Below are 25,662 nucleotides of genomic sequence, written 5' to 3'. Positions count from 1 at the left end.
ACTTTGGAATTTCTAAGTCTGAAGTTTAAAGTGTCACGTGTGCAGCTTCCTTTTAATTCACCATTCCCTTTCCTTGCTATTTATGGCGTTATTTATTATGTCAGCCCAGATGGCACAATTTTCATATCTTGCCCCTGTTAAATATCGTCTGCATGTCTGTTTTCTAGAACTCCTCACTTTTATCTGAAATAAAATTAGGTATGAAATTGGCATTAAAATTATAACGAACAACAAAAGATAAAACAAAGACCAGAGAAGTAAAAACTCCAATTATTTTATATTTAAATCATTTTAAGACAAGTGGCTTTTTACAGTTAAACACTGAAATAATGTAAATCATCTTACTATAATTACAACCTTTACATGAGTATTTGCATGAAAACCAGTATTTAACTTTGAAAACAAAGAAACATTGTAGAGAGATCTATATGATACCAGTGCATATATACTGAGGTAATATCTGTATAATCAGTAACTTTACAAGCATAAAAAACACGACTTTTTGGATGTCATAAGTGAGCTTTGTAGGTGGAGAATACCACAATGCAACATAAGTTCAATTCAATGTTATGACAGTTACGCAGATGGACATAAATTCTATTACCAGGTAAACTTGAAAAGGTAGAATATTGATTATACATGACTAAAGTATCAATAAAAATAGTCTAATAGGTACAGAAGTGCAGTAACAAAAACACAGCTAACAACAGTGCTGTCATATGTACAGTAAATCATAGACTCACCAGGCTTAAGAAACCCTAAGGCCATTGTTTTCAGTGTTCTCTCTGACTCTCTTCTATAAACACAGTGGCTACTATGGGAACAAACTGAGGACTTTTCAAAAATCATTTTCATCACCACCACTGATTATTACTGAAAATCCATCAAAGATTTCAAGGCTAACAATAGTTTCATGCAACTTCAGATCTATTTTGGGAAGTAAATGGCTAATGAATTTTTCCTTTTATGGGTAAAAAGCCACCATATACCAATGCTATTAGCAATATGTAAATATGGCATTTAACATGCTTATATTTTTCAAAAGAGCTGAAACATACTTTACTCATGCAATATCAAATATTTTGACAACATCAGTACTACACAGCCATGTGAGCCTGTGGTTGCTAGAGGAGCTTTCTTTGCTGGGGTGGGTGCTGAATTCTGAAAGTTTTAGTGGATACCATGATAACAAGTTTATTTTCTTGACAAGGTGTATCATAGTCTTCTTTTCTAATGTTAATTCACAGGCTTTTCTTGCTGTCTTTTTCTAAACGGTTCTGTAACCAAAAAAAAAAAAGATAAATTAATAAGTTCATAGACATAAGGACTTACAAAAATTTGTCTTCTGTCTAGTTATTAGAGAATTAAAATTTGAAAATATGGATTGAGAAAGTAAAAAACCTTAAAACACTACAAAAATCTGAGTTTTGTTTCAAAAAAAATATTCAAAGGGGGAAGTAAAGTCTCTTGATAATTTCATTTAATCTGTTTGGCTCTTATTTCACAATTACCCCCAAGGAAAAAACATCAAATTCCCCTATTGCAGACGCAATAAAGATTTTTGGCAAGGAAAAGATGAAGTAAGTAGAACAAAAAACAATTGGAAATGAAATAGAAATTAACCCTAAAAGAAGGAAGAAACCTCACAGAACAGAACTGCAATCCACTACTTCTTGTTAAGGTTTAGCATTAATGCTTTTATAAGAATTTAGCATTAGCAATTAAATACACAGGATGAGAGGAAGTATTTTGAATGACAAAATATATACTTTTATATATACATGACCACTTCAGATATAAAGCAACGTTTCAATGAAAATGCTACTAAGTTCAGGCAAATCTACGTGAAGAGGGATTTTCCAAAATGAATTTAAAAATTATCAAGTGTTGATGGTTTGTGCTGCCAATAATACCTCGTCATTTCTTGTTTTTGTTTTTTTCCTTTGCTAGAAGACAGCCAGGCCAAATAAGAAAAATCAAAGATTATATGTTTTAAAGGGACCATTTTCTAAATACTTTAAACTGGGAGGGGCCCCAGCTGGGGAAAGACAAATGGATTTAAAAGCTGCAAAATAAGATTTGATTACTGAAAAGAAACCAGTTTTCCTGCTACTTTAACGTTTAAACATTTGTTCATACTTCTTTCATTCGAGCTATCACAATTACATAAAAAATAAGTAGGTTTTCTAAGGAAGCTCAGAAGATATTAAATTACTAAGACTGATTTGATGATAGAAGTAAAATTCACGAAGACAAGCTACACTCAGCTTTATACTACAATTTTTTTTTTACTCATTTTTGCTTGCTCAGACTGACTTTTAAAGAGTCACGTGTGAGAAGATGGGTCTGTAAATGGCATCTAAATTTTAGTATATTTCTTAGGTTTTCAAAGTGGACAATGGGGCTACTAGGTAGGAAGACAGGGAAAAAATATAATAAATCAACTAAGCATCTTATGGCTATGCCTATACAGGGCCTTTCCTATTTAAAAATATTTCAAGTTCTTTCTTGAAATAGAATCTGATTTGATGCTCATTGGGATACCCTATCTCTCATGTAAGTGATGAAGTAGTCAAGCCGCCTGGATGTCAAATGATTCAGAGGGTTACAGGATCAATTAAACCCTTCAGACAGATACTACAGGAAGTTAGGCCGACAGGCAATGAGATAGCAGGCACACAGTGAATAATATAAACAGAGCCCTAGCAACAGTAGAAACCACCACTACTCTTGGGCTGGAGAGGGAAAAGTGGGCGGTTTGGGTACAGGTCAGCAAAGGGAAGCTGCCCACTGGAACTGCGACCAGGAATATGGGGCTGGAAGCCAGGAAGGAAATGGCACCTAAAGCAGAAAACAGGAGACATCGGTGGCTTTCTGTTTTTAGTTTTCTACTAGTGCCTCTCACTATCTAAACTTGCCAGGAATCAGAAAGCAAGGTTCTGGAAAGTATGTTCCTACATGGGATAGGGCAGGGGTAGAAACCCAGATTGATGACCAGCACAGGCTGAAGAACCCAGTTAATGATGGCAGTTGTGAAGAAAGACATTCTGATGTTGATGTCTAGCTTTAAATACTCTTTCTAGTTCAGTAACTTGGGAGCAAATCACATAAAAATGATTGATTCTTGACATCTTGAGATACTAAAATATTTTAGCATACTGAGGTGCCAAGGGAGTAAATCTGACACATAGGTAAGTCAGGTGCTTTGTCCTGGAGCACACTGAATAAATGTCAGTATTTCATAAACAGAATACAGGTAGTAGGTTAAGGCTATCCAATAAGGTTCCAATCCTCACTGCTAGGCACTCAGTCTATTTAGGATGGGGTTCTTTTCCAAAGCAGGTGCAACAACTATTTTCTTAGGCAGAGTATACGTACAAAAGCTTTCCACATCTTTTGCTAAGAACATAGAAGCTCCAAGATAAAAGTGTTTTTTTTTTCTGGGGGTAGTGGGGAGACTGCAGGAAATCTTAATTTTATATATTCTTGAAGGTTAAGGAATTACTACCAAACTGTTAAAAGTTACCATAACAGATTCATTAAGCTATGGACACTGACCTAAAAGACTGGAGGGTATAGTCTTAGTTTTCTTTTCCATTTAAGGGCCTAAATATTTCTGGGACCTTGGACGCGCTTTGCTTTAAAGTTCATGGAAAAATATAATGGTTGAGAAGACCCTGGTCTCACAAATAGGAAGGTGTAAAATCTACTTAGACAAGAGGTCTCAATGCTGAGTTGTCATGGAGTAGTTTTCCTCATGTCCTGAGGAGGTCAACCAGTTCAGGATCTCTACAATTGTAAATAAACATTTACTCTAGACCATATAAATTCAGCCTTTAGTGTCTTAAGACTAGATTACCTATTGGGAAAAAGATTATATACATTTTAGATTGCTTCATGACTGAGTAACTGAAGGCCGAACCAGCTATTTGAGACTACGTCAGTCTTTCAGTAAAACTACAGAGGAAGTCATACTGATGACAACAATTACAATAGTTCATTCTTTCATTTGTTCACTCTCTCCTTCCTTACTCTCTCCCTTCTTTTCTTTGAGGCATATCTAAATGCTGGAGTTAAAGGTGTGTGCTACCATGCTTAGCTAACAGCTGTTTCCTGAGTATTTATATCACCCTGCACTTTACTTGGTTCTCTCAACACTCCAGTGAGCAAGGCGTTATTATTGTTTCAGTGTTTCCAGAGTATATGGCTGTGATGCCTATTTGTGACACGCCAAGGCTCCTTCTGTATCAGTTCTTCCTACGCTTTCCTCCGAAGAGCCTACAACACTTGCCTTTCAACCACTAGGACTTGGACTTGATCTCTGGCACTCCCCAAAAAAGAGTGGCTGGGAAATAAATTCAGGTTGGTGGTTGACAACTGACGAGAAAAAAGACAAACCTACTTAATATGGGTGGATGTTTGGAACTGACTGTTGCTAAACTAGAGACAGAGAAAGAAAACCCATGGCTTAGATTTGAGAGATGCTTTCACCAAGACTTTTCCCCATCTTTACGTCAACTCTGGAGGTATAAATCAGTATCTGAATGCCATAGTTCTCTGCCCTAAGGTACAGAAAACAAAGACTGGGGTACTGTGATATCAAACTTCAAATCTGACCTCACTTCGGCATAAATATGGCAAACATTCCAGATGGTGAAACACATTTTTCCAGAACCAGGTTTTTTTAATGCTATTTTATAGCTCAATTCTTTTCTTTAAAACTTTACGTAAGTGGAATATTTTTAAATTAGCATGTTAGCAATTCTTATATTATAGCTATCTTGCATTTGGCTGTAATGGCCTCACCTTTACCCTTCAGGTAAATCTGGCTTCTTTGGTTATTTAATAAAGCCAGGATTAAGCACACTATTTGAATTTGTGAAGGGCATGCAATCCAAATAGTATTTAATTATGTTTTAAAAAACTTTACATCTTTAAATATATGTCACCAACCTGAAGTTCTGAGTGTTCTTTCAGGAGTCGGTCATATTCTTTCGAAAGTCTCTCTGACTGAATCTTCATAGTCATCACGTCGTTTTGTGCCTTAGAAAGGGCTAAAAATATCAAATGAAATTTTATTTAGAAATAGCTTTAAATAATTAGAAAAGCTATACAACCCAAGTTGAGAACTCCTCTATATTGTACACTCAAATTTCCAACTGTTAATGTCATGCTATATATTATCATACTGATAAGTTTCAAAACATGTCTCTTTTCTCTTTATTTCTTTTTATATGCACTGGTGTTTTGCCGGTATGTGCGGCTGTCAAATCTTCTGGAACTGGAGTAACAGACAGTCGTGAGCTGCCATGTGAATGCTGGGAACTGAACTGGGGTCCTCTGAAAGAGCAGCCAATGCTCTTACCCACTGAGCCACCTCTCCAGTCCTTCTCTTTATATCTTCACTGCGTGTTTTCTAACAGTATGGCATTCTCTAACATGACCACAGTGTAATTATTAAATTTGAGAAATTTAATATTAACACAATATATTTAATGTAGTCTGCCACTCACATTTGAACAGTAATAGCAGTCATAACCATGTCCTTTTCGATGTTGTTTTTCCCTTCTACTTTAAGAAACAGGTGTGTGACCCTTGGCGGGTACGGATCTTCACAGCAGTTGTATTCAGTTCCAGCTCTTGCTCCCTGCCCTGGCTGGTACGTCTCTCTTATTATATGTATCTGTTTCTTACCTGCCACTGTCTCCCACCCACCAAGATGACCTGCTTGAGGCCTTGCCCCTCACCACCGCCTCTCATGTGACTGCCCTCAGACCACGCACCATTTTATAAATGATAACAGAGTCTACTTAAAAATATGAAGCATGGTTAGTCTTATCTTCAGATCTTACTGAAAATGGTTATGAGCCTGTATTTCTGGTATACAGAAATCAAAACAGATTTCACAGACTAATAATGCCTGACTAGCCTACAATGGTAGGTTATAAAAAAGTTGATACTATGGTCTGAATGATTTTTACTCCCTAAAATTTATATACTGAAACTTAATCACCAAAGTAGTAGCATTAGGAAATGAGACTGGGAAATAAATTATGAAAGTGGAGCCCTCATATATGAGATTGTGTCCTAACAAGAGAGGCCCCAGAGGGCTGCCTTTCCTTTGATACTGTGAGGATAGAGAAAACACCATCCATGAGCCAGAGAAAAGGCCCTTCACTGACTCTCATGGCACCTCCATTTCAGACTATTATTTGCAGCTTTAAAGAAATGCTGAAATACTTCCCAATGGCCAGGTTCGATAAGAAGCTAGAGTATATTCTAGTCACTAAAATCCTTTAAATTACACTTACCATTAACATAGAAAATAACTACAATGTTATAGTTACATCAATAAGTCATCGTGTTTGTACAAACTGACATATAGGTAAGCCAAAACACTGGCGTCTTTCCAAGTATTGAACTTACAGCTATTTGCACACTAGGAGTATCACAAGACAAACACTTTGTTTCATATCACTATGATTTCTACCAAAGATAACAGATACTATCAGCTAAGCAATGCCAGGAAATGGAAGAAAATTTCTGGAGGCATCAGCAAAACTGATAAAGTTGGGCTGTTGTACAATAATTATAAGAGCCAGAAGAGAACATATTTTATTTGGTAAAAAAATCTATATATTTATTTCTGGTTTCTTTTTAGTTTCTTTAGTTCTGTTTTTGAGAACGTGAGCATACGATCTCCTGGGGATATTCAGTATCTGACATTCACATGTATTATTTTTGTAAACGAACAGTTGCTGGGTTTAATGCAGTTATTTTTTTTAATGTACCTTATTTGTCAGGTCATTGTTTCACTGATCACCAGTCTCTTGAGCTCACACTGATAAGGTTTGTCAGTCTTCTTCCTTTTCACCTCAAGGTCATTAAGAATGTTACATAAAAAAAGGACTCCGGGGAAATGGAATGTGTTCATAAAATATTGTACCTCTTGAAGGAACCAAACAGGACACACTCAAACAGGTAAAGTCTGCTTTGACTTCAGCCCTGCCTCCCTTTGAAAGTAGTCAGTCTACATTTCAAACAGAGGCAGGACTGGCAGATCTTCTTATCAGATTATAAACACAATGCCTACATTATTAAAGTGTTTATTTTCTTCAAAGTCCCAAGTTTTGTTAAATACACACTGAAGTAATGTTGAGTTTGGTTTTATCAAGATCAAGAAGTTAAAGTTCAAAATATCTCAGAATTGTAAATTTTGAAAGGCAAAGAAGAGGTCATTAAATTGACTGGAGGGGAGTAAGTATGCCATCTATTCTTGCCTTTGGAAAGTATTACATTTATTTATTTTTATGTAATATGGGGGAAGAAGGAAAAGGGAGGGATGGAGGGAGAGGGACGAGCACACAGGGAAGCCGAGATGTTGACACTGGTACTGTCCAGCAAGTCTCAAGAGAGCCTCCTGTCTTTGCTTTCCTAGAGCTGTCACGATGCTGGCTTTTGCATCGCTGCTGGGGATTGAACTCGGGTCTTTTGCTTGTTTTTAAGACAGAAACTCACTATGTAGTTCTGTCTATCCTGGAACTCACTCTGTAGACCAGGTTAGCCCCAAACTCAGAGATCTGCCTGTCTCTACCTCCCAAGTGCTGGGATTTAAAGCGTGCACCACCATGCCCAGTTTCAGGTCCTCCTCCTTGCTTGACAAGCACTTTATGGACTGAAATTCTATTTTTAAAAATGCTACCAGGGGGGGGGCTGGAGAGATGGCTCAGTGGTTAAGAGCATTGCCTGCTCTTCCAAAGGTCCTGAGTTCAATTCCCGGCAACCACATGGTGGCTCACAACCATCTGTAAAGAGGTCTGGTGCCCTCTTCTGGCTGCAGACATGCACACAGACAGAATATTGTATACATAATAAAGAAATAAATATAAAAAAAAATGCTACCAAGGCTGATCTAAAACCTATTCTGTAGGCTACGATGACCCTGAACTTCTGACCCTTTTACATCTGAGTTCTGGGTGAGCCACCATGGCTGGTTTATGAAGTGTTATGGAGTGAATACACTGTATTGTGAATGTTAGGCAAACACTGTATGACCTAAGCTAAAACCTATGCTTTATTTTCTTTATATTTTATATTACCTACTCACAACATAAGAGATACTTGTCAGATAAAAAAAAATTTGTATCTTTAATTTTACTAATTAAATGTATTGTGAAATCCTTACATTCTCTAAAAGAATTAACACCAACATTTTATAAATTAAATAAAAAAGATAAAATCACCAATGCAAAGAATAGGGGACTACTAAATTAACTTGTATATAAATGTTAAAATTTCTTAACTATGTCTAAATCTTTTAGAATCACAGTAAATATAACAATACAAAATATAACAGGATGTCTGAGTTTGTGGCTAAACCAAGCAACCTTGTTTAGAAGGGTAGTTTGAATTTTTAGTTCACTAATTCTAAACTACCTTTGTCTGATGTTTTTAAATTACCATTTAAATTTAAATAAGAAATTGTAGAGGTTGATAAGAGGTCTCAGTGGTTAAGAGCACTTGCTACCTTTCCAGAGGACCTGGGTTCAGTTCACAACTGTATGTAACTCCATTTCCAGACGATCTGGTGCCCTTTCTTCTGACCTCTGAGGGCACCAGGCAAACGTGGTGCACAGACAGACATACATGAAGGCAAACACCCATACACATAAAAAAATAAACAGTAAAATGATTAAAGAATTCTTCATTGCATGTCCTAATCTGGGTCTTTGTTTACAGAATTAGCTTTTTCTTTGGAATTTCACTTAAAATTCAAAAATACCTTCATGAAATAAATCCTATTCAAATAATGCAAACAGATATTTAATAATAGCAAGTTATATTTCAGAGAACTTCTATTACACTGAGAAGAACTTAAACAAATAATGATTTAGACACTGAATCCTATTTGCCTTCTACAGTTAGAGACAACTTAGACATTCGTCATCACCTTAACCTAACAATCTTAACCATGAAGACCTAATAGGTCTTGTGTTTGTCCAATCTGTCTCCACATGCAAACACATTGTCAAGAGTCAAGCTATACACACTCAAAGAGTGTTTTAGAATGACAGTGGATTTGAAGTATATACTTTACTATATTATGTAGCAAGTAAGTACTAAGAACAATCAGAACCTTTTAACCACAGAAACAGTTGCCTTCATGGACTTGGATTTAGGATGCCCCACTTGGAACCTACAATGTACTTTGGCACAACCCCTCAATTTCTCAGCTGATACCCCAGATTGATGCTTACTTTCTGTCTTTTTCAAAAACTTTTAAAAATTTAAATTTAGTATGTTGGAAATATTAGGGCTTATTATTATTATTATTCTACCAAGGCTGTCTCCTTGTGATTACTTCTATAAAAGAATACATGATGACAAGAAATATGACTCATTTTGCAAAAATATGCTTACAAGAAAGTTTTCAAGCCCACAGCTCTTTTGCTGAGATAAGGACATTTGTATTTACAACACAGATCTGAAACACCTACGTGTTTTTCTGCACAACAGAACATGTTTCTCTTGGCGCAATGTTTTAATCTCATATTTGAACAGAAATTTAAAAATAGGTCATTATCAGTGCAGGCCATAAGTTTTGTTTAAGGTAAAACAGTGGGGCCTCTGCGACAGCATAGACTCCGGCTCGTCCTTCCCCTTTCCACACGCACACAAAATTACCATCTGACGTCTTCTTCAACTCAGTTTTCAGTTTTTCCTGGTCTTCTACTAGCTTTTTATTTTCGGTGTCCAAAATTTGTTCTCCATCCTTGCCATGGTTTTTTAGTACCTACCATAAAAGAGTTATAGGAAGAAATAAACTCAGATTGCAACAGTTGGATATTTTTTTGAATAAATTAAAATTATCAGTCTTTACTAATTTGTCTTTTTAAGTATCTAATTTTTTTATAAAGTGCTTTTGCTAATAGAAACCTGATAGCAAGCAAACACACAAAATTGATTTTGTGGAGCTGGAGAGAGAGCTCAGTTGTTAAGAGGACATACTGTTTTTCCAGAGAATCTGAGTTTGTTCCCAGCATCCATGTCAGGAAGCTCACAACCTGTTGTGGAATATTATTTTAACTGGACAAAGACGTGTTACATTCATTTATGTTGCCTTTGTGTAATGATTTAAGGATGTGTATTTAATTATGTAAAAATGTGTCGCATCTCTTTCACCTTGCCTGCCTAAGGCACCTGATAGGTCTAACAAAGAGACGAATGGTCAATAGCTAGGCAGAGAAAGGAGAGGCAGGGCTGGTGGTCAGAAAAAATAAGTAGAAGGAGAAAACACAAGAGATGCCTGGGGCCAGCCAGGCAATGAGAAGCAGTGAAAGTAAGATATACAGAAAATAAAAATTAAAAAGTCCCAAGGCAAAAGGCAGATAACGAGAAACAGGTTAAGTTAAAAGAGCTACCTGGAAACAAACTTAAGCTAGGCTAAGCATTCAAAACTAATAATAAGTTCTCCGTGTCATGATGTGGAAGTTGGCTGGAGGCCCTAACAGAAAAATCCTGATACAACAACCCTATAGACCTAGCTCCATGTGAATCCAATGCCTCTGACTTCTGTGGGCAACTACACTCACATGCATATACCCACACAGAGACATAGAGACATGCATAAACATATAATTTAAAATATTCTTAAAAATTATTTGTTAATAGTATGGATGATGCTTCTGAAATGGAAGCAAGTATTTTTGATTGGGCTATAATTATGCTTTCAAAATTAATTCAATGTGACTGTCTTTCTCAGTTAAGGATGTGATATACATTTAATGTAAAAAATCAGTTCTGGATTTGATATTAGTTATACAAATCATCATGCTAATAATTGTACTGTCTGTCTGCTCGAGACCATTCTACACACAGAAGTGCGTAGGAGCATAGTGTTCACTCTTACAGGACGAAGAGACCATTCTACACACAGAAGTGCCTAGGAGCATAGTGTTACACTCTTACAGGACGAAGAGGAGTAAATGGAAAATAGCAGGGTGATGTCTAGGGTAGGAAACTTCTGGTTTTCACTAAGCATTACAAAATTAATTTTTAATTTAGTTCATCATTTAAATTGCTCTTTATATTTCAAAATCAATTCTGGGTATAACAATGTTTGTAGCTTGTCTTCTGTAGGTAAAACAATAAAGATCTGAACAGTAAAATAACTGACAGTAAACATTACAGAATGAAAATTTCCTGAACTTGAATACATAGAAATGATCACTGTTACTTACAAACTAGAAGCAGATTAAAAGAAACATATTTAGGTTACAAAGAAAGATAAATTATATTTTATAACTATTTTAAAAATAAAAATGATATAGCTCAGTCAATAAAGTGGTGACCACACTGAGTTTGATCACAAGATCACACATTAAAAAACCAGGCATGGTGAAGTCTGCCTATTACAATCTTAACACTGGGGAGACAGAGAGGGAAGGAATCCTGAAACTTCTAAGTCAATCAGCGTAGCCCTATTCCAGGAGCTTCCAGGACATTCAGAGATCTTGTCTTAAAAAACAAAGTGAGCAGTACCTGAAGAATGGCGTCTGAGGTTGACCTCTGGCCTCTATGCTCATGGACTAGTATCCCTCTCCTCAACACACACACAACAAAAATAAACAGAAAATAAACTTATGCATCCACAGGCATGGGCCAGTAGACCAAACAGAGGACAGCAGCTTAATTCTGATGGCTTCCGCAGTTAGAAAAGCATGGTAATTTAAGAATTTCTACACCAGAGGCATACATTTAACACACAAAACTCACAACATTTCAGCATGAAAGACACCGTGAGAGATAAATGTAAGAGAAGCAGGGACTACTCTCTTTGCCAACCTTCACCCAGTGGGAAGGACAAGCAGGAGCACAAAGCTGGAGTGAGAATAAACATGGAGTAGGAGAGGAGTAGGTGGATCAGGGAGGGATTAGAGATCAGTGGCTCGGAGCACACTCTGAAACAGAGAGCACCAGACCCTTTAGAATCAAAAACCTCGTTTCGAAAAAAGCAAGATGAGAATTTCTCTAAGTCTCTTAATTTGTTGCTTGCTTCAAGTTCAAAACAATTACGGCCTAGGAAAAGAAGAGTTACATTTGTAAAGTCAGAACAGATTGAAAACTTACAGCTCACTGTAGAGGATCACTGCTCTGGGGGTGATTACCACAACTGGAAAGGAACCACTGAACTACAGGAATGTTTACAGTGACTGCTTGAATTATTTATGCCATTGGCTTGGAAAAGCTGGGTTTCTGGCAGGCTTGTAAATAAGCTTTCATTACTGCACCTGTACAACTGCTTCCATTTATTATCCCTAATTTCATGTTGGAGAAAGACCAAGAGCTCTGGAGTCCCAGCTACAGGAGGACCACGTCTTCACGAGTCCATCCCAGAAGCTGGTGGGAGTGAAGGTCAGTGACAAGTAAAGCTTCATCCTCCATTTTAAAACAGTACAGTTAAAATTAATGATAGCAAGGCATGGAAGCAGATATCTGAATCACCAGTATTTAGGTGACAAGCTGAGGTCAGAGGATTGAGAACTTTCTTTTTCTTTAAGTTGTATTTATTTATGCATGTACATGTCTGTGTACCACAGGTGCCTGGTGCCCAGTAGAGTGTATCAGATCCCCTACAACTAGAGTGGCAGATAGTTGTGAGCCACTGTGTAGGTGCTGGGAACTGAATCCAGGGTCCTGTGGAAGAGCAGCAAGTGCTCTTAACCTCTGAGCCATCTCTCCAAACTGAATACTGTGATTTCAAGACCAGCTTTGCCTACTTAAAGGGAATCTGCCTTGAAAAACAAACAAAAGTTTCATTCCTTCAACTGAATTATTAGAAGGGGAACGGGCCTTGGGCACCAAACAGGCATCATCTTTATAGAACAATACAGGGGTTGAGGCGACAAAACGTGTGTTTGTAGATGTGGGTCCTAAAGTCAGGCTGCATGGCCTCAAACTTCCTGTACTGTATCGTTTATTTTTACTATTACCCTTTCTCTCCCTGGTTTCTCAGCTATAAAATGCAGACAATACAAGCCTCATGTGATTGTTCAAAAAATTAAGAGTTAATATCTTACTGTGAATCACCTAACGTAACACTTGGCATAGCATTAACTATTATTTATAGCCACAGGACCTTGAAATTCACAACCTATGAGGGGAGCTGCCCTAGGTCACACTGCCAAATACTATAGTGCTGAAGTTAGCACCAACTGAAAGTCTCAGAACTGCAGGATTCTGTATTTTCTTCTTGGAAATATTCTTCATATACAGAATAAAGAGCTTTTTTTTTTAAAAAGCAATTTTATCATTCTTTCATTAATATTTCAAAGCCCAGAGGAAATACCATGAAATAAAAGCATTTTTCTACATCCTTACCTATGGCTTTTATTGATCACTTTATCAGTCTATTAGTTATACTCTGAGTACTGGCAGAAATTATCCAGTTCACAAACTTCCTTCTCACTATAAACTAGCTTTCATATAGCATACCTGATAATCTAGGGCATATGACTGAGTCAGAACTATACAGCAAGCAGGGAACCAGAAAAAAGAGATGAAATTGTGAGAGGCCCAGGAACCAGCAAGTAAGTAATAAATTTCCTACCATGAATGACTGAAGAGTTCCAAAGATCTGTCAAGGAAGTGACACTCTGAAGGACAAGACTAAATTAACTCCATTGGTTATGTTATATATGTGAAAAGTTACGTTATCAAACCTTTGTAAAAATATTGTCTGCTATGGTTCAGGACTAAGAAAACAAGTAAAAGGCTGTGTGTCCAGCAACAGTTAAAATTCACAATTCTAAGATGATGTGCACAATTTCAAAGCAACAGAGATAGATGGAAGCCTTCCCATAAATACAAAGCTGGGGCATTTGAATTTAATCAACATATACAAGGTTTTGATTTTATCATTATGAAACAAGATCAAAAAGTATAAAGTCAAGCAAACATTAAAGTACAAAATGAAACTGACTGTGTTGCTGAAACAAACATCTCCCCTGTGAGTACTTATTAGTAGCTTTTTAATACAGATCACACCGGCACCTTTATTCTGTAGAACAATATTACTGTAAGAGGAAATACAGAAGACATCAATGGATCGATGCTTTTCCAACAATGCACTTGGCTGTGTGAACCTGGTGACAACCCTATAACTCATATGAAGATACAAGGGGAGAACCAGTTCCCAAAAGCAGTCCTTGGATTTCTACATACGTGCTGTGGCAGGCATAACCTCTCCACACATCATGCATATACGATAATAAATTCTTAAAAATAAAAATAAAACACATTAAAATGCAAACTTTTAACAAGCTGTTTCCATAAGAGATGCTAATAATCTATTCATAAAGAGGCATTTTAAAAATTGTTTCTATTAAAAGGTCTTCCCTACCTTTTTTGTTAACATATATGTGAGGCAAATATCATAAAAAGTAAATAGAAGTTTTGAGTGGGTGATAACGATTTTTGCCTAATTTACAAAGTCAAAGAATTGTTCTTATTGGCCACATGATACCTGCCTGGAAGAAAGTCTTTTTTTTTTTTTTTTTTTTTTTTAAATAAAGACTGAGCTTCAAGATTCAAGTTCAGGACTTTCACTCTCTACTGCTGAATATGACTCATTAACTTGGTATATGTGAAGACTATATTTGAATCTTTTTTTTTTTGAATCTTGTTTGTTTTAAGACAGATTCTCTATGCACCTTTACCTGTCCTAGAACTCACTTTGTAGACCAGGCTGGCCTCAAACTCACAGAGATCCACCTGCCTCTGCTTCCTGAGTGCTTGGATTAAAGGTGTGCACCACTATGCCCAGCTTTGAGAAATAATCTTAATGTATGATTCTAAAAAAAACTTTTCCAAAAAAAAAAAAAATGTGTTTCATATATTAGTAGTTCCAGTGACTCTTTTTTCTAAGAATTGGATTCAGTAAAACTCATGGAATTTGTATGATCTATGAGATCATCAGATTTTAAAATTCAAATTAATTTTGTGTTCACATTTTTATTTTTTTTTCAATAGGGCCCTGATCTCAGGAAGTACATGTCAGCAGATAGAAGCAGCAAAAGATTTGCTTATGAGAAATCGTCAATGATGTCTCAATAACTCTCACTACTTTGTATACAACAAATCATACTTTAACCAAATGAGAGCTGTACAGAGAATTATAAACACTTAATTCAAGTTAGGAAGTAAAATTGATAGTGGTAATCGAGAACTTCAAAGTGTACTTCAAGGATGGTCACATTCTGGGTCCGATACGGCCAGGGTAATCTGGAACTCATAGTAATGTGGTCACTTTCCTTGTCAGCAGACAGCTATGCATGATCACGGGGACCTACCTTCCTGCTGAACTGCTGTGACTAGTGAGAGATTCTGAGGGAGGGGGAGGCATTGTCAATAGTTGTGTATCCACTGGCGAGCCCAAGCTACAGTGGACAGTTCCAAACCCATGGCCACAGAAGGCCTTAGGAGAGTTGTTACGGGTGGAACGGGACAGGTGGGAACAGGTTAAGAGTAACTAGAAGGTACTATATACATGTATGAATTTGTTAAAGAAGATACTGAATTACCAAAACACTACTAAAAAATGTGTGCTCCAAGAATGTTTCTTCCTGGATCATAGAAACAGGACCACTGGTATTAATTTTTATTGAGGTAAAGTGTGGGAGCAACCAACTCTAAACAAAAGTAATCAGCTGGGCAGTGGCAGTGCCCACCTTTAGTCCCAGCACTTGGACAGAGACAGGCAGAGCTCCTACTTCAAGACCAGCTTCATCTGCAAAGGGTTTCTCAGAAATTCTAAGTAGATATATAAATAAATAAATGTAATCATTCCATAGAACAGTGCTATAGTTTGGGCCACTTTCTGCTGATAAATTATGAAAATGCTATTTCTGATGCTAAAAATAATACATTTCTCCTTGTGTAATACATTTCTCCTTGTGAACCTCAACAGCATTTAAACGACTTTTTATAAAGAAAATTAAATACCCATTTTAGTTTTTCATTCTCTTCCATGAATTTCTTGGCAGCCTTATTGGTATTTTCTGCTTGTGTTTTAAGTACTCCTTTGTTTGTTATTTCTTTGGCCAGCTGAGTAATAAGCGTAACCAGACGTCTCAACACTCTGAGGAGAAAAAATGTAGTTCAGAATAATGCATAACAGATTAATCATCAGGAACTCTGACTTCAACACAAATAGCCATTATCAAATGCCTCCTGCTAGGTCTACAGAAACCACGGTGGAGAGGATGTGCAGTTACAACGAGCTGTGCCTCACTCCTTTCTCTACCTTCACAACACACAGACGTGGTGGCACCTCAGGGCCTTGTGCACACAGTGGTATTTTTCTCAGCTGGCCCTTAGCCTAAAGGAGTAAAAATGGAATTTTAGATGGTCCTGTAGGCCTAGCAAGAAAATCTCTCTTCTCTCTCTCTTAGTTTGAAAATTTGAAGTTTAAAGGTTAGTTTGCAAAGGTGGCTAAGTCTAAAAAATGAACACTGTCATGCTTATAGGTAACCCCCACTGTTAGATATTACAATTCATCTCTTCAACTTTTTTTTTTTTAGCAGCTTTTTACTAAGGAACTACTATGTCAGGCATTGGGGCCATATCTGAAAATGAACTTAGCTCTTGCCTTCAAGTTTAAGCTCTAGTTAGAGATTACATATATTGGTTTTTCGAGACAGGGTTTCTGTATATAACAGCTCTAGATGTCCTGGAACTCACACAGATCTGTTTGCCTCTGTCACCTGAGTACTAGGATTAAAGGTGTATAACACTATGCTGGGCTTCTAGCTGGAGGTATAAACAGTATTAATTACAATTGTGAGAAGCACCAGAAGTTGCAGTCTAAGAACTGCAACAGAAGACCAATCTACTTTGGAGAAAATGGTGACCATGGGGCTTTGTTGAGAAAGAGGCTAAAGCATAAGCAAAAGTTAGAGACGACCAGGTAGAGTCAGGTTAGCCTTTAATCCCAGCACTTGAGAGGCAGAGGTAGGCAGATTTCTGTGAGTGCAAGGTTAGCCTAGTTTACAAAGCAGGCTCCAGGCCAGTAGGGTTACACAGTGAAACTGTTGCATAGTGAGACCCCATCTCAAAAAGAAACAAACAGGGCTTCAGCTTCCCAAGTCCATTTTCCCCATGACCCCTCCCCATCCCGCCCTTCGGAGAGTCTTTATCTCTGTGTTTCCTCACTCCTAACAAAAGCTGTTCTTCAACCACTAGAAAAACAACAACACTTTCACTGGGAGAGAAGAGCATTCTAGGAGAAGAATCCCTTGTATGATGGCTCAGAGTAGGAAGGACAAAGACATCTGAAAAACTCAGTAAATACTTTTGAACAGAACGCATAGTGGAGAGTAGAGACGGAATGTACTAAGTGTACTGGAAACGCTATGAGAAGGCTCCAGAAAGTCAGCAACCAAATCATTCAAGGCCCTTTGCAACCAGGGGATCTACAGGATCTAACTTTTCCCTTTGCAACCAGTGGATCTACAGGATCTAACTTTTCCCTTTGCAACCAGTGGATCTACAGGATCTAACTTTTCCCTTTCCATTTACAACATTTCTCCCTGCACTTTCCTCTCTCCAAACTCTCCCATGCCCCTACCTACTCTCCTTCAAATCATGGCTTGCTTCCTTTTCTCCTTCCTTCCTTTTCCTTCCTTTCTTTTTAACCTATTGCTATTGTGTGCATATACATATATATTCCCAAATATAACCTGTTCGGTCCGTATAATGCTACCTGCACGTATGTTTTCAGGGCTGAGCATTTGGCACTGGATAATTAATTGGTGTGCTCTTCCCTGGGGAAAGCAATGCCTTCCATTCCCAGCCTTCCTCAGTGCAACTATTATTTGTTATCTGAATATATCATCTGAATTCTTTTATAAAGATGGCAAAAAAAAAACCCCTAAGGTGTAAGAAGAAAAAAAATCCAGAAAGAATTCTATGAGTGTTAAAACTGTGCTTGTACAGGTTTTTTTTTTTTTTTTTTTTTTTTTTTAACTTACAGCCAAAAAAATAACGAGAATCCAGAGATATAAAGGTTTCTTTGGGACCTAAAGAGCTTCATCTGTGTGTGCTCATAGGCACCAGGCCTGCCAGCTGAGTTCTTCTCAGTGACTTGACTGTAGGAATACTTCCTTACTTCTCTCACAGCATCTGTCACAGGAGAGAACGTTACTTTTCATTTTTAAGTAAAATTATTTTAAACAAGAAGTAGTTGTAGAATAACTTACCAACCTCTGTAATAATGGACTTTAGATATGGCTTTCTTTCTATGTCCCTCTTTAGTACCTGAAGATGGACAGCAGTGGTGATTTATGGGTCACCACTAAATCATCTTAAAATCATTCCTCTAGGGCTTACTTATCATCACCTCACTGTCAGATCTTGATCCGATGTGAGTAACGGACTCAATCCCACTTCTCTTAAAGGGCCAGCACCCCACTGTACTCCCATTACTCTGTCACTGAGGGAAATGCCTGTTTGCATAGATTGGTAAGTGGGTGCAGCCTATGCTGGATTTACTTCATAATAGTTCACAGCCACTGTCTCTATCACTCCAAAATAAAATTCCAACAAAGCATTCCACAATAAATAAAAAGACTCATTTGCTCATTTCCAATGCCATTAAGCAACCTGCTCATTTGCTCTGTGCTGCAATATACACAAAGCATTTTTTAAATTGCTAACAATAAAGCATTTTTTAAATTGCTCACGAGTAAAGCTTCAATCCTTTGTGTTCATAAATGTATTTGCTGCTTTAAATTATTTTCTCGGCAACATGTTATTTAATGTACTATTTAGTTCGTTTATCCTGTTTTGCTTTCAATTCTAGAGTATGTTGAAAATGGAGCAGGACCAGCAATAAGGGGATAATGCGATGAGCTCAACTTTCTATAAATCGTATGTATGAAGAGTCTTTTGGCAGGTAAGTTTTAAATTTTTCTAATTTCTGGAACATACTTCTGCTGAAAGACATATGTTCTTGGGTTTGCTACTTTGATGGCTGTGATTTATTACCTTAACACACATGATAAATATTCAAGTCTTGATGGAGGAATATAAATACTATATATCAGTTTCATGACTAAAGGAAAAAGGAAACCAGTTCCTTAGTAAGATATGAATTAAGGTTGAGTGATCTACAGGCTCTGCATTATTTACATCACTTTCAGTGAAGAAGGTGACAGACCATTTGAGATGAAGATATCAGCATGTTGGGATAAGTCTTAACTGTCTGCCATAACTTGCCTCAGTATTATAGGAACGTGATACAAATCCATTCAAAACTTGATACAATTCCCTTCTTGATTTGTTGTTTTTGATGTTTTGAGACAGGGTCTCACTATGTAGCACTGGCTGTCCTGGAACTCAGAGATCTATCTATCTACCAGCCTCAACTTCTGCCTCCTTAGTGCTGGGCTTAAAGGTGTGCACCACCATGCCTGGCTTTCCTTCAAAGGTTGGTGTTATAAACATAAAACATTTTGCATAAAACTCCAAACACAGTGGTTTGTGGCTCCAAGTTGGTGCCAGCAAACCTACTACTTAATATAACATGAGATTTGTGAGGAGGTTCCTAGGGAAAATGTACTCTGCAATGTATATTAAAAGCTAAAGTGGCCAAGAGTGACTCTTCCAAATATAAACATGAAAACCATTTACCTTTTATACATACTTTATACATGCAAGTCTGAAATTAATTTTAAATAATGTTTTAACTGTTCTTGGTTTTGGCCTGTAATTATCACAGAGTGAGAGGTGGAATTTTCCAACCATGCTAGCATATTGGTGCTAAAATGTTTTGGATTCTTTCAATTCAAATTTTTAGATTTAGAGTTTTCAGTTAGGGATGTTCAATCTGTCTAGTACCATCTATAATTCTACCATATGGATTCAAACTGAAAATTTCACCATATTTCTCCATGTTTTTCAATCCAAAGTCTCACTGATACTTCCCCTAAATATTTCACTATGCATCTTTTCAGATTAAGAACATATTCCTATGTAAAAACTGTTAATAACTTCCTTCTTTTAAACAAAGGTATAAGCAATGGATGTTTTCAGGGCTCTGGAGTTGTCCATGGAAACGGGTATAGACCAAATGCAGCAGCAAGAGATGATTCAGTACACCATATTTACAACCACAGGCCTCTGAGCCACAGACTTTAAGATGCTCTATAACACCACCATCACAAAGCAAAAGCCCAATACTATCTAACAACCATTTAGTAATAAAAAAATTTGCAGCAGCCCCCAAAGCTTGTTTTTAATCAGGATTCAGTGAAGATTCACGTTTCCCCAAGAATCTTTTAAGAGCCTAGGGACTCTATTCTTCTGGTGCAGACAGGCCAAGATCCTGTGTGCCCAGGACAGTACAATAGCAAAGACTAATTGGCTGTTATATGGCAACTGCAAAAAGACCACAGTGCATGTAAACTTTAAGCTAACCTAAAAGAGGTTAAGAATCACTGCACCTGAAATATGTATATATAAAATAGTACCAAATATGTATCAAAATAGCCATAATTATCTTAATATCAATATATAAAATGATTTTTCTTTTAACATATCATCAGTTTAAACAATCAAAACCCCAATAATTTATTTAAAAAGAACTGGATTCAAAGGATGAATCTAGTACTTACCTAAAAATAGAACGATTAATAGGACTATAATGGTAAGGAAAGCTTTGTTCCAAAAACTTGCAATTTTACCCCAGACACTAAATGAAAAAATCTTCTGCCACCTGTGAAGCAATATAATTAGATTAGGTTAAAAAAAAAAAGATAAGCAAAAATAACAACATGAACAACCAAAAAAAAAAAAAAAACCAAAAGTAGGTTTTGAAATGTTTCATAATTACTGAAGTAATATTTTAATAGTGTGTGACAAAAATTAGAAAAATTTAATTTTAAAAGTTATCATTTCTCTGACATGACAGAACAGCTCATGATAAATGCTATGACATTTGATTATCTTTTGTCTGATGGTTTAAATATTCTAAAGTAAAATTAACTTTTAAAGTAAACATACATGAACAAAACCTCAAGAAGAAATGTGGGCAAGGGTTTGTGTGCAGGAGTCATGCCTGGAGTAGGGTCAATCTGAGATGTTCCTCAGAGCCTTTTTACCTTGCTTTAGACAGTCTCTGCCTGGGACTCACTGGTCAGGAGAGGCTGACTGCAAAATCTGCCTGCTTTTCCTCCCTGGCACTGAGATCATAAACCTATGCAACCCTCCCTGTCTTCCCCCACAGGTTCTATGGATCAGACTCAGGTGCACAAGCTTGTATGCCTAGCACTTTTCCAACTGAACTATCTCAACAGTCCAAAAAGAAAGTCTTAAACTAAAATGTCATTTGGTTTCTATTGTTTTGTTTTGAGACAGGTTCCTCTGTAGCTTTGGAGCTTGTACTGGAACTCACGCTGTAGACCAGGCTGCCTCAAACTCTCAAAGATTCACCTATCTCTGCCTCCCAAGTGTTGGGATTAAACACGTGTGCCACTGCCGCCCCACAAAATGTCATGTTTTTAATGGAAGCTATTTCTTTTTCCCTAGTTAGAGTAACATCTCGGAAATGATGATGTCTTTTGATCTAACCACTGGCAACACCTAATTCTCTACAGGCTTATTTGAGACAGGGTCTCACTACACCTCACTACAGAGCCCATGTTGGCATGAAACTTGCCACCCCCATATTCAGCCTGCTAAGTGCTGCAGTTACTACTGTATTTGGCTTCCGCAGGTCTATTTTTATATGGTATGCTTCTATTGTATACTCTAAGTAATTTCTTTCTTTTTTTCAAGACAGGGTTTTTTAGTAGCTTTGGAACCTATCCTGTCACTTGCTCTATAGACCAGGACAGCCTCAAACTCACAGAGATCCACCTGTCGCTGCCTCCCAGAGTGCTGGGAATAAAGGCGTTTGCCACTACTGCCTGACAGTAATTTCTTTCTTTAACCAAAAATGTTGAAAAAAAAAATGACTGAGATATGACATATATGTAAAATGGGGAAAAAACTTTATCTATGTAAACTTTGACACATGGAAATATCCATACGGTTTATCCATGACCCAGGACAAGGTCTGAACAGAGGAAATGAGACGTGGAAGTAGTCTAGACAGACTGAGCAGCACAAACAAAGCTGCAGAGGCAAGAAACGATGAGTTAGGAGTGGCTAAGTGTGACCAAGTGATCCATCCTGGGACTGGGAAGGTGTCCAACTCTGCAGTAAGTCCTTTAAATGGGTGATACCCTGAGTCAAAAGGAGACCCGAGAAGGTAATCAGCGTGTGAATACATATCAGAAACACAATGTGGTATTTTTACTTTAAGATATGACAAACTGGTAATAAATTTTGAAAAGAACTATCAACAATAACTTCAAGTTGAAGGGGAGAAAACTGATTTCCTTCTATATCAGGAGTGTAACAAAACCTTACAACATCATTCTTATAAATATACTTCCCCATTCAAGATAGCAAGTTCCTGGACCTAATCAAGAACAAGGGAAAGTCTGTGAGTATACTGGACACTCAGCACTTTCAAGAAGGCAGAAAGTTCTTTACGAAGTAAGTAAAGCTAATATTTACTTTATTAAATATGAAGTAAGTAAAGTAAAGTTTACATAACCAACATTTTTAACACATTCCCATTAATTTTGACTGGAATGAAAAGTAAAATGATTATTAATGAAACAGTTTCTTTCTCCCTGAAGTCAAACCTGAGAACCATCTCTACGTTTTGGTCTGTACACAGCAATTCCACTGTCCCAATTAACAGTTCTGCACCCAGCTCTTTATTTCACTGCTCCAATCCAGGGCAGTAGAAAAAAGGAAAACATGAAGTCAGGACAGGACAGGTGTCCACGGCATAAATAGCATAACACTGCTTTATTATAACTGTAATCAAGACCAGAAAGACGAGGTTCTCTTTGTAAAGAAAAAGGTGGGGGGAAATTCCACTTGTATACATAACCAAGCTTTAAAATGTAGCATTGTAATACTGTTACCAGAGTGCAATCTGGGTTTCGTTTTTATAGAGGACTTTTCTCTAAATTTCTTTTTTTTTGGGGGGGGGGGTGTAGGGTTTCTCTGCTTAAACAGAGAACCTGGAACCAGCTCAAACTCACAGAGACCAGCCTGCCTCTGCCTCCCAAGTGCTGGGATTAAAGCCCTGTGCCACCACCGCCTGCCTTGTTTAACGAGTACTTTTTATGAACTGTCTTTCTAACTTTCCTCCCCACGCACCCCATCCCGCTGTGTTTCTGGGCACATCAGGGTGGCTGTGTCAGAAGATCGGGTTCCCTCTCCACCACATTGTTTCCAGGCATCGAATAGAGGTCCTCTCGGGGCTGCAAGCGCCCTTTGCCCACTGAGCCATCCCGGAGACCCAAACTTTCTAACCCCACGAAAAGCGTCACACGCCGTTGCCTGAAGAAGCCAAATCCAACATTTGGTAAAGATCTGAACGTTTCCTACCTCTGAGGAGGAATAAAGGGCAGGCAGAAGATTAAAATGAGTCCTATTTCAGCATAGAGAAAGCTGGCAACCGCCACCCATTGGACTGTCATGGTTATTGTTTTCTTCTTCACACCTGAACAGAGAAAGACTTCACTTTCACACAAGCCCGGGTGAACGGCCCCACGCCGCGCGGGGCCTGCTGGGAGTTGCCCCGGCCCCGCGAGACGAGGCTGCGCGCATGCGCGCACGGCCCGCGACGCCTCCTTCCCTTTCCCCCCCGCCGCGGCCCCCAAGCTTTCCGGGGCCGCGGGCCACCGTGGCCGAGCTGCGGGCCGCGCTCCCCGGGAGGCCGCCCGGCGCCGTCCGGCTTACCCGCGCCGCTCGTCACACGCCGCCGGGAGCGTGCCGGGCCGGGCTGAGGTCACACTGGCGCGACCGCCGTTTCCTGCTGCGCGGCGTGGAGGGCGCGGGGTGACGCAGGCTCCTCCACGGTGCTGCCGACGCGCGGTGGTGGGAGCCAGGGCCTGGGCGGGGTTCGAAGCCAGCCAGCCGCTTTACGGTGGCAACCTGCCTCCCTGCCCCCAGTTAGACTAAGTTTAAGTGAGGGTCCAGTCCTGGGGGGTTGTGCGTTTTGTTCTTGAGACGGCAGTCTCTGTATAGTCAGGGTGCCTTTTGTTTCCCTGCTCTTGTCCATTGGTGGGACCAGGCAACTTCATGGACTACTAGGAAAAGATGGGTGTGGGTATGCTCTACCTAACCATATTCTGTTAGGTAACTAGATAGGTTCTGGGAAACACTGAGGGTAGACTCCCTCGTGGTTAACTCTGCGTTCTATCTCCTGTGTCCCTGGTGACTTGAGAAAGGAAAAGCTAACAACTGCCCTCCTTAGGCCTCCTGGCCAAAATGAAATATCCCTGCCCTAGGTGGAGACTTAGCTTCTCGATCTGCTCCAAGGATTGTAACATTACATACTATTATCTCCTCCGTTAAGCTGGCCAGGAGTCCACTCCCAGGAAATCTGATTTATTTGGAGACACGTTAAAGAGGTGGGAGAGATAATTATCCCCTTAATAAAATACTGTACTTATACAACCCTCAGACGTGCTTCTCTACGGAGTTTCCTTCTGCCATGTAGCAGTGCTAAGCTTGCTTGCTTTTCTGTGTTCTAATTAAGAAAAAGCTAACACCTGCCTTTTGTTTGTTTTTCTTTGGTTGATAGCCAAAAGCCTAAGTATGCTTTCCCTGGAATTGGGCTTTCTTTATCTCTGAATGCTTGTCCCCTCCTGAAACTATCGGTGGCCTCCATTTCTGAACAAAAAAGTCTTCCAGCTTTGCTTGTGGTAAAAGACCTGACCTAAACTCTTGCACAACCTGTTTTCCGCGTACCTTATCATACAATGCACTTTAGAACCACACTGTTCTCATTTACTGAAAAAAGTAATTTCAGAAGCCATGAAAGTCATCTGCAAGGCTGTTGTTAAGACACTTACTGGTCACTTAATTTGAGCACCCCATGCCTCCAGTTGGGTTTGCATTGTCCTTTTGGTGAGCGTCTAGCATAAATGTGCTCAAATCTATGTCTTTAAAGTCTTTAAAACATTTTTTGACTATGTCAGAGGTGAATGTCAAATGTCTTCCTCTCTACTTGCCCATATTTCCTTTTTTTGGAGAGGGCTTCTTACTGAACCCGGACTTCACTGCTTGTCTAGATTGACTGGCCACAGAGACCCTAAGATCCTCCTGACTACTTCCGTGGTGCTGGGACTCCAAGGGCACACCACCATATTGACTTTTACATGGGTGCTGTGGATCTGAACTCTTCTTGATAAATTCTAGCTTTGGCTAGAGATGTGGCTCAGTTGTTCACCCTGGCTTTGATCTCTAGAACCTTCTACGCTATATGTGTGGCACATACCTGTAATCCGAACCCCGAGGAAGTGGAAACAGAAGAATCAGAGATTCAAGGTCACGTACAGCAACGTAGTGAGTCTGAAGCTTGCTTGTGACTACATGAGACCCTAAACCAAAAAATAATAAACTCCAGTTCTGCGTCATACTTAGTCCCCAAAATTCATTTTTTTGTGGCGCAGCCAAGAATCCCAGTTTGAGGCGAGTTGAGGTACCTGAAAAGAATTCCTACAGAATATAAATATGAGGTGTGTGTTATGTGCC

General features: G+C 38.5%; 1 protein-coding gene across 1 annotated transcript; it reads right to left on the bottom strand.

The window, feature by feature from the left end:
- Nucleotides 1-258: 258 nt before the first annotated feature.
- Nucleotides 259-24,000, bottom strand: Bcap29 (B cell receptor associated protein 29). Its single transcript, XM_050122326.1, has 8 exons — nucleotides 23,863-24,000; nucleotides 23,509-23,623; nucleotides 20,673-20,773; nucleotides 18,030-18,180; nucleotides 16,003-16,138; nucleotides 9,685-9,793; nucleotides 4,954-5,054; nucleotides 259-1,277 (listed from the first exon to the last, which is right to left on the bottom strand). Exons 2-8 carry the CDS (start codon nucleotides 23,598-23,600, stop codon nucleotides 1,242-1,244), a joined length of 726 nt encoding a protein of 241 aa, XP_049978283.1. The 5' UTR covers nucleotides 23,601-23,623; nucleotides 23,863-24,000; the 3' UTR covers nucleotides 259-1,241.
- Nucleotides 24,001-25,662: the final 1,662 nt, after the last annotated feature.

Source organism: Alexandromys fortis, unplaced genomic scaffold, assembly GCF_014885135.2.
Source record: "Alexandromys fortis isolate MF-2015 unplaced genomic scaffold, M_Fortis_MF-2015_v1.1 scaffold_201, whole genome shotgun sequence".
Lineage (NCBI taxonomy): Eukaryota > Metazoa > Chordata > Mammalia > Rodentia > Cricetidae > Alexandromys > Alexandromys fortis.
Note: the sequence above shows the minus strand (reverse complement) of the source record. Positions and strands in the feature narration are given on the sequence as shown.

What these genes read in the sequence shown, in the direction of transcription:
- Bcap29 (XM_050122326.1), bottom strand. Translation starts at nt 23,600, where the DNA reads ATGACAGTCCAATGGGTGGCGGTTGCCAGCTTTCTCTATGCTGAAATA. An exon ending in ATTAATCGTTCTATTTTTAG is followed by an intron (nt 18,181 to 20,672) that starts GTAAGTACTAGA and finishes CTCCTGTGACAG; the next exon opens with ATGCTGTGAGAGAAGTAAGG. An exon ending in TTCTCGTTATTTTTTTGGCT is followed by an intron (nt 16,139 to 18,029) that starts GTAAGTTAAAAA and finishes TTTTCTCCTCAG; the next exon opens with AGTGTTGAGACGTCTGGTTA.